Raw genomic sequence first — 12,007 nt, forward strand, 5'->3', positions numbered from 1 at the left:
CAGTTTCTCACATTCCCACATTCAATAGTAATTTGTTTTGCTATTGCATTCCCATGGTTTTAACAGGTTCCTCTGTTTCCTTTATTTCCTCTCTAAGGCATTTTTATCTAAAGGCCTAATTAGGCTCAAGTTTTATTGTTTGATTTTTGGCAAGAAAAAATTTAACTGGTGGTGTATCCTTCCATCAAGAAGATGAACATATAGGTTGCCTGAGTGGCTCAGTTGGTTAAGCCTCCAACTTCAGCTTAGCTGTCATGATCTCACAGTTCGTGTGTTCAAGCCCTGCATCAGGCCCTGTGCTGACAGCTCAGAGCCTGGAGCCTGCTTTGGATTCTGTGTCTCCCTCTCTCCCTGCCCCTCCACTGCTCATGCTCTCTCTCTCAAAAATGAATAAACATTAAAAAAATTAAAAAATATATTTAAAAAAAAGAAGATGCACATTATGTTTGAAGTCTAATCTTTGATGTCACCAGTCACCAATCACCATTGTCTAGATCCTCTATTTTACCAGGAACATATCTGGTTGTTGAATTATCTCCTAAAAATTTATTTATTATTACATGCTTTTTATTTATTTTTGAGATAGCGTGAGCGGGGGAGGGACAGAGAGAGGGGGGTTAGAGGATCTGAAGCATGCTTCATGATGACAGTAGAGAGCCCGACATGGGGCTTAAACTCACAAACTACAAGGTCATGACCTGAGCCAAAGTCTTGACGTTTAACTGAGCCACTCAGGCTCCCCTACCTCATAAAAATATAAAGAAATCAATCTAAATTTGCACTTCATTTTTTTTAAAAACTTTTTTTAATGCAATATGATTTGTACTAACTCGGCAAATTGATATATTATCACATTTAGGTTTTTCTGTTAGAAGACTCTTGAAGTGGCAAGACTACAGAGAGTATATACAAAGGTTTATAATAAAAAAGCCTCCCTCACAGCCCTGTTCTACAAAAGTTCTGTTTCTTTCTCCACAGATAAGTAACTGCTATTGTGGGCTTCTTGTATAAGGATGCATTTCTAAATTAGAACGATTTGTTATTGTATCTTTTATCGATTGTAGTTCAGGTAGATTTAGGAAATGGATTTCAGAGATACGAGAAAAAGTATTTGATAATTGCGGAAGGCATAAATAAGACTTACTGGCATTTATTTTCAGTAAGGTCACAAGATTCTTTTCTCTGAAAACACTGTCAACTTACAGAATCAACTAGTTCACGGCAGAAAATGTGTAAGAAAATTACCATCTGGAGAAGATAGAGTGGCCGTCATATGCCGAGAATATGAAAACCCTGGGATGAGTGGAGATTCCTCAGTGTGTGCAGGCGTCGTGAGTACTGAGGCAGTTCTGGCCGAAAGCCCTACTGATGGCAGCGAAAAAGAAGCCAGCCCTTCCGAAAGTAGTGCTGATGCTGACAGTGAGGCTTCAGAATCGGAAAGTACTTCTCAGCAGGCTGTCCCGTTGAGGTCTAGAAGTGGATGCTGTGTGCACAAGAATGGACCCCCTCCCCAGCGGCCACTCACCAAGGAGACTGGCAGCGGTGACGAGGGAGTGGCTAAAGCTATTTCTGAACTGTATTTGAGCAGCACTGTAACTGGAGATAGAGATCTTGACAGAGAAAATAAGCCACCAGACGTTCCAAATAATTTGTGTTCATCACAGGAGAAGCATGTGTTGTCTCCTAGCCCCCAAAAGGCTTTTCTTTCCCTTTCTCAGAGCTATATAACTACTTCTAAAGAATGCTCAGTTCAGTCCTGTCTCTATCAGTTTACATCTATGGAATTACTAATGGGGAATAACAAGCTTCTATGTGAGAATTGTACTGAAAAGAAACAGAAGTACCAAAAGGAAACCATTTCTGCAGGTAAATATTTAGGTTTTTGTTTTTCTTAGTATTCATGGGTTATATGATAGTCAGTGACTAGCGGGTTATAGATCCCAAATAAAGGAAACTAAGAAACTTGTCTCCATACTTAAGTTTCTTGGAGGCGGGGATTGTCTTTTTCATAGTCGTACCTCAGCACTGAAGACTGTGACTGGACTTCTAAATAGATTTTTGTTGAAATAAATTGGACAGGAAGTACCCATCTCTGCCTTGAAAATGCAAATCCATAGAATCTCATTTCAGGCGACTGGCTATCTGAAATCTTTCCGGAAAAAATTTCCCTAGAACAGACAATTGTATCACTAGTGAGATTAATGTGCTTTACAAATCACACCAATCTAGTATGGAGTCCTATCATAAGATATGAATTTGATGATTTTAAGTAATTGTATGTTACAAAGCTAGCAATTAGTAGATGTGTTTAGTTGATGGGAGAAAAGTGGAAAAAGACTTGTCAAATAATTTTTTAGTGCATCTCTAGCCATGATTAAATGGAGAGAATACTCTGATTCTTAGTGACTAGTCTGTTTCAAAATGCAGGTTTTATAATTACTCAGGGATGGTGAGGCCAACAGATCCGGAGACAGTTGCCACTGAACAGATAGTTTGTTACGTACAGTTCTGAAGAGGAGCGAGCACACTAAGCCGTGGCAGGCAGGCCCATGGGGAAGTAGCAGGGTGGTCAGGAGGCAGAAGGAGCGAGAGAAGACATGGACAAGAGCCTTTATTGTAGTTTCCAGGGAGGGTATTGGAATCAGCAAGGTAGGATCTACAGGCTTAGAACTGATTGACTAGTTTTCAATAATTTCAGTGGGCTCTGGGGCATCGGGGCTGTCTCCACTTACGTAGTACTTGGCCCTAGTGTGATTAGGCCAGGTGGATAGTGGCGTGGCCTAGAGTATCAGAGCCCAATAAAGGAGGTGGTTGGGTATGGGCTTTGGATTGGTTTGTTTGCATATGAAAGGTACTCTTACATTGTTCATTATGTCTAGGAATTCTCTAGCTCTGTCGGAAGCCTTCCCTCTGGTGTCAGCAAGGCCCCAGGTGTCAAAGTATCAGAATAAAGACATGCTTAATACACTAGTAATTAAAGAAATGTCTAGATGGGAGAAGGAAGAAGTACCAGTTTACATTAATCCACGTTAAATATGCTGTTGGCTGTATTCAAATCCTATCCCAAGTACTGTCTAACAACCTCTTACTGAAATGCCCTGTGGTTCCCATGATACGTGATCTCCTTTTTCTGCAATGAGTAATGACCCTTTTTTTTTTTTTTTTTTTAACTCTAGGTGTGTTTTTGGTGGTCTTTGGCTGGAGGGCTTTGACATAAGTCACTACTAGTCCATCTGCTTCCCAGCTCCCCAAATTTTGTTGCAAGTGTCACTTCCCCTATCTTTTGTCCTTGTAAGTGTGTGCTTTTAAAAAAAAAATCCCTTTTGTTTCAGTGGAGTTTTGGAAAGGAATATGGAAATATGCTGTAACCAGAGTCTAATTTCTTTTTTCATGTTTTCATAATTATGGTAGGATGCTCCTTTATAAATGTTTACTATATTATGTGGTACATGATGTATAAAATGGAATTTTATAAATAAATTATTATATTTTATACAGAAAAGAAAGCAGAAGGGGTTTATACTAATGCCAGGAAGCAATTGCTCATTTCTGCTATTCCAGCAAACCTAATTCTCCATCTTAAAAGATTCCATCAGGTAAAAGACCCTATAGTAGCACTGTAGTAACTTTATCATATGTTTCGCAGAGCCCTTCTACATCATGTAAATTGCTATCAAGGATTAGACAGTAATTTATTTAGTTCAAAATTTGTCATGTAGGATTTACCTGCTTTTTCAGTGATAATAGTTTACAAGACTTTTCTAATTAAAATTGTTTAATTCATAATACTGTATTTGGCAGTTTATGTGTTAGGAAGCTAAGGGAGTGTGTGTGTGTGTGTGTGAGAGAGAGAGAGAGAGAGAGACACAGAGAGAGACAGAGAGAGAGAGAGGGAGAGAATGAAAAATAGGATTTATTAAGAATCATTAGAAGCAGGGAAATAGCCACGTACACATAGCTCTCTGAACTCTCATGATCCTAATGGTAGGGGTGAGTGGGCTTGGACTAAATGCAAAAAGGACTGCAAGGCAGATCTCACCTCTGTAGGGACTCTATAGTGAGAGGGAGCCTAAATGTTTTAATGTGTCAGGGTTTTCTCTGTAAGTTTTAATCCAATGCCTTGTCTTGTTTTGTTTTGCATTTGATATAATGATTTTAAAGTTTCTCTGAAAGAATAAATAAGTTAAAGTGGTAAAACAGTTTAGGAAAAGTTAGAATGGGTAGTTTTTGTGATATCAATTTAAAAATGAAACTATGGTAATTAAAACGGTATGGTCAAAATTGTCAAATAAAACATGAGTACTATTTAAAGCTTTTTTGTTATGGTAAAGGAAGAATCTCAAATCAGTTGGGAAGCAGGTGGATTATTTCTTTTAAGTTTATTTGTAAGTAATCTCTACACCCAGTATGGGGCTCGAACTCACGACCCAGAAATTAAGAGTCACATGCTCTTCTAACTAAGCCAGCCAGGTATCCCGGGGGGTGGATTATTCAATAACAGATTTAGGGAAAATAGCTGAAATAAAAATATAAAGCTTCCCTCTATACCATATATCAATACTGTTTTCAGATAAATATTTAACTGTATAAAACAAATCATCAGAAGACCAGAAGAAAACTTAAATGAATATTAACCTGACCCCTGGGTGGACAATTTTCTAAGTATGAAACCCATGAAAAAAATCTCAAGGGAAAAGATTAGGAGCTTTGATTATGTATCTGCAACATTTCAGGTGGTCTACAGGTGGGCAGGAAGAGATTTTTCTCTACACCCCCATCTGTATCCACTGAAAGATTAAATTCTTGATTTTCTACAGCCAGGATTGTATAAACTCAGGGGAAATGAAATGGCCATGGAGAGCACAAGCAGGTGTATCAGAATGCCTTTAATGAAGAGTCTCTATGTGCAGTTACTCTGTGTGAGCAAGATAGAGGCATGTTGGATCTTAGACGCTAATTTCATGATATACCACAGTTATTTTATATTTGGTATTTGCATCTCAATTTAGGAACTTATAGAAAGAATTCATGCCCTCAAAGGAAGTATTTATAGACTAGTGACTAGTCCAAAACTGATCTATAGGTCTTGGGCTATTCATTAGTCAAGTTTTCATAGCTATTAAAAAAATTGACTTCTAGCATTCCTCTTTTGGTTTTATTAACAAACAGTGATGTAGATGAATTAAGTTTGTTGCATTAAAAAATTGTTCTTTTGGTCTTTTTAAGGCTGGCTTGAATCTTCGAAAAGTAAACAGACATGTCGATTTTCCACTTATTCTTGACTTGGCACCATTCTGTTCTGCTACTTGTAAGGTATAGTATGTTATTAAGATGTTTAATTGACTTGCAAATAATATGCTTAAAATTATTAGGCCATTCTTTCCTCCCTTCCTCCCTTTTTATTCGTGGCCTAATGTATTAGTTTAATTGTTCTATAATTGGCTACTGAAAGCCACTTCAAGTTGGCTCCTCGTTTGACGTGACTCTGGTGGTTTCTCTCTAAATGATTATGCTGCCAACTGGAATATATTATTCACTTGTTTAATTTTTTATATTTTCATTTTAGGGATTGCTTTTAAATTTTAACTTAAATTAAAAAAATTTTTTTTAATCATTACATAAAATACATAATTCCAAAGTCAGATCAATGTATAAAACAAGGTAAATTCAAACAAGGGTAGCTTTTCTCCATGTTCATTCCACTTGTTTCTTCCCTCTCTTTATAGATAACCATTTAAAAATTATTTATTCTTCCGTAATTTTTAAAAATATAAGCAGATAGGTATGTATATGTGCACCTTCAGTCTTAAATAATCACAGCTTATGATATGTGTCCTTTTCTCTACCTTATTATTATTTTTTTTAATGAGTATTCCCAAATAGTCTGGGGCCTAGCTTTAACATTTATTTATTTTTTGAGAGAGAAACAGAGATAGAGAGAGATACAGCATGAGCAGGAAAGGGGCAGAGAGAGAGAGGGAGACACATAATCTGAAGCAGGCTCCAGGCTCTGAGCTGTCAGTACAGAGCCTGATGCGGGGCTCGAACTCAGAAACTGTGAGATCATGACCTGAGCCGAAGTCAGACGCTTAATGGACCCACGCAAGTGCCCTTTTCTACCTTATTAACATACCCCGGAGATTATTTCATAGCAGTTTTTTGAGATAGTCTGCACTGCATTTTTCAAGCAACGTAGCACTCTGTTGTGTCACTGCATCATAATTTATTCAGCCGGTCCCCAATTTAATGGGGACCCATTTATTTGGGTTTATTCCAGGTTACTTTTATTTTTTTAAGTCTTTGTTTGAAAGAGAGAGCAAGGGGAGGGACAGAAAGAGAGGAGAGAATCCCAAGCAGGCTTCACACTGTCAGCGAGCCCAAGGCCAGGCTCGATCTCACCAACTGTGAGATCATGACCTGAGGCGAAATCAAGAGTCCGATGCTTAACTGACTGAGCCACCCAGGAGTCCCCCAGTTTATTTCTAATCGAAGTGTAGTTGACATACAATATTACATTATTTTCAGGTATATAATTTAGTGGTTCAACTTTACAAAGTGATCACAATAAATCTAGCTACCTTCTGTCACCATACAAAGTTGTTACTGTGTTATTAACTATATTCCCTGTACTGTGCATTATATCCCCATGTCTCCAGTTTTGTTTTGTTTTAAAGGCAAATATCTTTTTAGAGAGTGAGTGAGCAGGGGAGAGGGGCAGAGGGAGAGAGAGAATCTTAAGCAGCCTCCATGCTGAGCTAGCATGGAGCCCAACATGGGGCTTGATCCCAAAACAGTGAGATCATGACCTGAGCTGAAATCAAGTTGGATGCTTAACTGGCTGAGCCATCCAGGTGCTCTTCCAGTTTTTTGGTATTACAAATATTCCTGCAGTTAATAGTCAAAATAATGATTAGTCAGTAACATATCTTTTTATGTTTTTCCTACGTGCTTGTGAGATAGAAACCTTTAAGAGGACTGATAAATCCAAGAGTAATGCCTTTGTGATTTCACTAGATTACAGGAAATACATCTGCATAGAGGTTGTACCCCTTTGCGTTCCACATGCAATGTGTATGAGAGCTCTTTTCCTCACAGCCCGGCCAACAGAGAATGTTGTCAGACTTTTGCATTTTGCCAATCTAATACATGTGGAAACATATCTCATTGTAGTTTTAACAATGCATTTTCCTTAGTTTAAGCAGGACATACGTTTGACTTAATTTTCCTTTTTATAATATTTCACTAGATATTACTAATTTCAGTTTTTTCTTTGTCTAAAAGAATGTAAATGTGGGAGATAAAGTTCTCTATGGTCTCTATGGCGTAGTGGAACACAGTGGCTCAATGAGAGGAGGTCACTACACGGCTTATGTGAAAGTGAGAGCACCCTCCAGGAAATTATTGGAGCATATCACTGGAAAGAAAAATGTACCCGGTATGCCATCCTAAGTTTACGTTGTTCTTAAAAACAAATGAATTTTATTCTTCCTTTCCTGGAAGAGGTAAGCTGTTTCATGGATTACCTCCAGTGGATTCGCTTTGTTAAAGTTAGGTGAGGAATATCTTTAACAGTACTTAGATAATCTTACAGAACTTTAAATATCCTAAGACTGTACCCTTTTTCAGGGTGTTAAGTCATTGTGTGTAGTGGCATTTTATTTAACACAACACAACACCAAAAGATTCTGAAGACCTACCAGGTCCTCAGAATAGAGTTGGGGTTGAAAATTTGCAGGCTTTGCTTATGGATCAGCAAACTTTCTTTGTTTTGTTTTGTTTTTTCTTTCTTTCTATTTCAGTGAGAATGATTCTTTTCCTTGAGCAAATAAATATCTAAAAGTTTAATATTTCACTAGATAAAGTGAAGTGATACTATATTAATGCTTTGAAAGTTCATTTTGGAAGATGTTTAACACAAGAAGAAACATACACAATAAGATCTAGCGTTAGGTAAATACAGTTTGTGTGATGAATGTGTTGTTGTTTAGAATGTAGAGCAAAAACATACTTACTGTAAAATTATACTTCTTTTTGTTTCGTTAGATTTGAAAGAACCTGACAGTGAATCGGCAGACCAATGGGTCCATGTTAGTGACACTTACGTGCAAGTGGTTCCAGAATCAAGAGCACTTAGTGCACAAGCATACCTTCTTTTTTATGAAAGAATATTATAATTATTTGTTAATAATTAATGGTAATGATTATTTAGATCACTTTTGTTCAAATGCTGCAATGATAAGATAATATGCAATGTGCGTTTGTAGTCTTTTCTGTAGGAATAGATGTCCCTCAAATGCCCTTGGAGATTTTTACCATTTTTGGCAAATCCTTTTAAAGTAAATTAAATTTACTCAGTGCTTTCGAATGTATATTCTTAAAATAAATGTGAACACATGTTTTTAAAGAAAAATTTGTCCTGGAAAAAAACCAGAATCTGCGGTATTAGAGGAAACCCCCTTATAATGTGGCTTATTACTATGAGAATTCAGAAATAATGCTGGCCAATCAAATTGTTCCTTAAAACAGTGTTTACCAAATGTTAGTCACATACCATTTCATCTGTATGTACTGTTTACTGGTTATTTTTAACCTTATTATTTAGCGTTCCATTTTTAAACATAGCCTTGTTTTGAGCATATTCCACATTCTATGTGCTAGTTTTGTTTTTTCTAATAAGCATTAAAATAAATATATAACTACTGAAGAAAAATTGTTCATTCATGTAGCACTCCACTGAAAATCACCTCAGGGCTGTCTAGCCATGTATGTATACCACTATGTGGGAAACATTGCTATAACATACACTTACACAGTAGGCATAGTGACCTTGTCTTATTTTATGTGGTTCAACCATTTAAAGATCCCACTGTAGCTTCAGTAATAGGGGTTTACAAATAAATTCTTGATTAGCTTATTGAGGTTTTGAGAACTAGAAAAATATTGAAAGATATCAACATATTATTTGCAGCCTATTCATGATGGAGTTAAGGAAAATTTGCATATAATTAGCCAAGGTCAAAATGTAATTATTGATCATTGTAACATGCAGAATTGGTAAATAGAAGTTTTTAATCCATATGGGATCATTGGATACTTTTGAAATATAAATTACCAAATTATATTTGTAAATGATAGAGAATTATATTGTCATTATACTTGACAGGGGAATATAATACATTTTCTAGTTCTGTAGGTCAGTAAGTATTAATTGTGGTTTTGGGTTTGAGATCACTTTTCTCTGTCTTCAACAAGCATCATTAATAAATTCAAGTGAGGTTAGCTTTTATTGTAATGGGGTATAAGGTTGGCATTTCAGATTTTAAATAAACAATAGCAAAAATGCGGTAGTTCACCCTCCACCCCAGAATACAAGTTATTAAGCTGTCAAAACTTGGCATGAAAATATTACTATTACTTAGACTTAAAATTTTAAAAAGTAATGGCCACTCGGGTCTGACATTACTGAATCAAAATACATAACTGCATGGTTCAAGCATCCTAATTATTAGTGCCAACAAATCATACTACAGGCAGCTACTGGCTAAGTGCCTAGTTCTAGTTCACTCTCCTCTTGGGAAGGAAGGATAGGAATAGTAGCTGTAGATTATGTGTGGAAATATTTAACCAAGCCTCTGCCCCTTCTTAACATTTAAGTATATATAACATTAAGTTCACCGGTGCTGCCTTTTCATATATAAATGAGTGGAACTGTGATTAGTGTTAAAGATGGTAATAATATACAAAACTCAGAGCTTAAAAATGTCATTGCACAAATTCTATTTTTTGGGCATTGAAATTCCAGTAGTAGTATTTTCTTGATTTTTAACTTGAAATGATGGAGAAATATAGCTTTATGAATTAATCTGCAAACTCAGGTTGTGTCCTGTAAAAATCAGTTTATACTGTCTAAATTAAACAGAGTTTTATGTTTAATCGTAATCCATTAACATTGAAGTTTTCAGTACCAGAGCAGTGAATTTTTTTGTGGAAAATATGTGTTAAATCTCTTTATTCAAGTTAGCCATACTGGTAATGACAATTACTATCCCTTCCCCCAAAAGTAAAGATACCATTATGAGGCATATGTTTTCCATTAGGTGGTCACTAGCTTCTTGTTTCATTGATAGAGAGATAGACAAGAGAAAAGGAGAGAAAGAAAGAAGGAAAGAAAGATGAAAAGGATAGGAAAGAAACAAGAGCGTTCTTTTCTGTTGCTTGTTGGTTTCATCCCTTACATAGCCAAGTCAGAGATGGTAAATGGTTGCCGAGGGCAAGAATCAGGGAAAGTGCCTTGTCCTCTTTTCGTTAATAGGATGCCAGGAAATGCACCAGTGCTGTATTTATCAAAGAGGAGACCTATTGAGCTTTATTCTGAGTACCAGTAAAGACTGACTTTTCATTGAGATACATTGTAGCTTCAGAATATTACCTGGGTACTCAAGTGCTGTGGTAGTTTTTATGCTTAACTTCACATTTAATCGTTAAGTAGGTATTTTTTGAACACCTGCTATGGGTCAGGCACTGTGCTGACACTATTTTAACGTTTTAAAATGGAGAGGCCTCTGTATGTTTTAGACATTATTCCAGAAGTAACATGCAAAGACGATAGTTTATTTTCATTTCATGGTAAAAGCGCTAAGTCTGAAACCTATTTTTTTATGGCCTAGAGTTTATAAATATTTTTCAGGGTCTGCTGGTAACCAAATAAATTTTATTTTGATACCTAAGAATTTCCTAAAGATAGATTTGTAATAGAGAAAGTATGTTAAGTTACACATGGGCCTACACGTTTATTCTGAAGATTCTGAGTGCACATCTGCAGGGTTACTGAATTGTAAAGCTACTGTAATAACAATAGTTTCTAGATGACCTCAGGACACCATACAAATAAGTGAGAAATGTTTACAGAGTCTCAAAACAACTACCATAGTGTTTGGCCAAATGAGTGTCAGATGTAAAACAGAAATTTCATTAGCTCTATTTAGAAAATGGTTTACAGGGTATGTCTAACCCCAGTTTCCCCTGGTTTTTCCTGTTTAAAATGGTAAAATTTTGATTATGTGCCAATTATGTGAATATTTTTGACATAACCAAATATATGTCTGTATTTAAGATTTTGTTATTTAATGTTTTAAAACAGATGTGAAAACCCACCTTTCTGGGTGGCAGGAAGAGTAGTAGTTGGTGTCAGTCCTAAGAGTAGTTGATTCCTGTTTTCTTGTTTTGAATGTTCCAACAAAACTTACCAAATATGACAGCTCTTAGCTCACATGTGTGATGAAGTTAGCCAGTAATTTTAAACAATAGCTGAATAAAATTTCCTGAAGATTACTGTAGAATGTATCACCTTCATCTAATTTTTATAGTACAAAATAACATTCTGTCTACTTTTTCTAAATTCATATTCATGACTTGTCTGCACGTTACCTGATCAAATAAGCCTAAACTAAATACGTTATGTGCAATAAAATTGAGCCTTTAGATATTATCTAGTGCATTAAGAAAGACTATTTTTAGATATGAAAATATTTTGGTTCATGTAGAAATCAATTCAGATTTGTTTAAAAGATAGTTGGCTATATTTTTAATTTTGAGTAATGCTGGTTATATAGCATTCCTAGTGTTTTATCTATACTTTTTTTTGCGGTGTTTTTAGAAAATAACTATGTAACTTATTGAGCATTATTTTGATGTTACTTTATAAAAATGCATAATAAATATTAAATTCTTTATGTTTCACAATTGGTCCTGGAGTTTTTGTAGTGCACATTATCGATAATATTTTATTTATCAGCAGTGTATTTGCTAACTTAGCTATATTCAAAATATCCTTCCTACGGGACACCTGGGTGGCTCAGTCGGTTTGAGCGTCCGACTTCAGCTCAGGTCATGATCTCGCGGTCTGTGAGTTCAAGCCCTGCGTCGGACTCAGAGCCTGGAGCCTGTTTCGGATTCTGTGTCTCCCTCTCTCTCTGCCCCTCCCCCGCTCATGCTCCGTCTCTCTCTC

At 36.1% G+C, this 12,007-nt stretch overlaps 1 protein-coding gene across 5 annotated transcripts in view; it reads left to right on the plus strand.

The window, feature by feature from the left end:
- USP45 (ubiquitin specific peptidase 45) overlaps nt 1–11,742 on the plus strand; it is an 81,707-nt gene extending 69,965 nt beyond the window's left edge. For 4 of the 5 annotated variants that reach the window (XM_053904627.1, XM_019442944.2, XM_053904628.1 and 1 more), the window contains 5 exons: nt 1,206–1,866; nt 3,499–3,596; nt 5,227–5,313; nt 7,282–7,435; nt 8,044–11,742. In XM_053904627.1, coding sequence (XP_053760602.1) covers nt 1,206–1,866; nt 3,499–3,596; nt 5,227–5,313; nt 7,282–7,435; nt 8,044–8,174 — 1,131 coding nt within the window. In that variant the 3' untranslated portion in view covers nt 8,175–11,742. The other variant, XM_053904629.1, reaches the window with a different exon arrangement.
- The last annotated feature ends 265 nt before the right edge of the window (nt 11,743–12,007 follow it).

The sequence above is a fragment of the Panthera pardus genome, unplaced genomic scaffold (assembly GCF_024362965.1).
Source record: "Panthera pardus isolate Hobbes unplaced genomic scaffold, ASM2436296v1 HiC_scaffold_17, whole genome shotgun sequence".
Classification (NCBI taxonomy): Eukaryota; Metazoa; Chordata; class Mammalia; order Carnivora; family Felidae; genus Panthera; species Panthera pardus.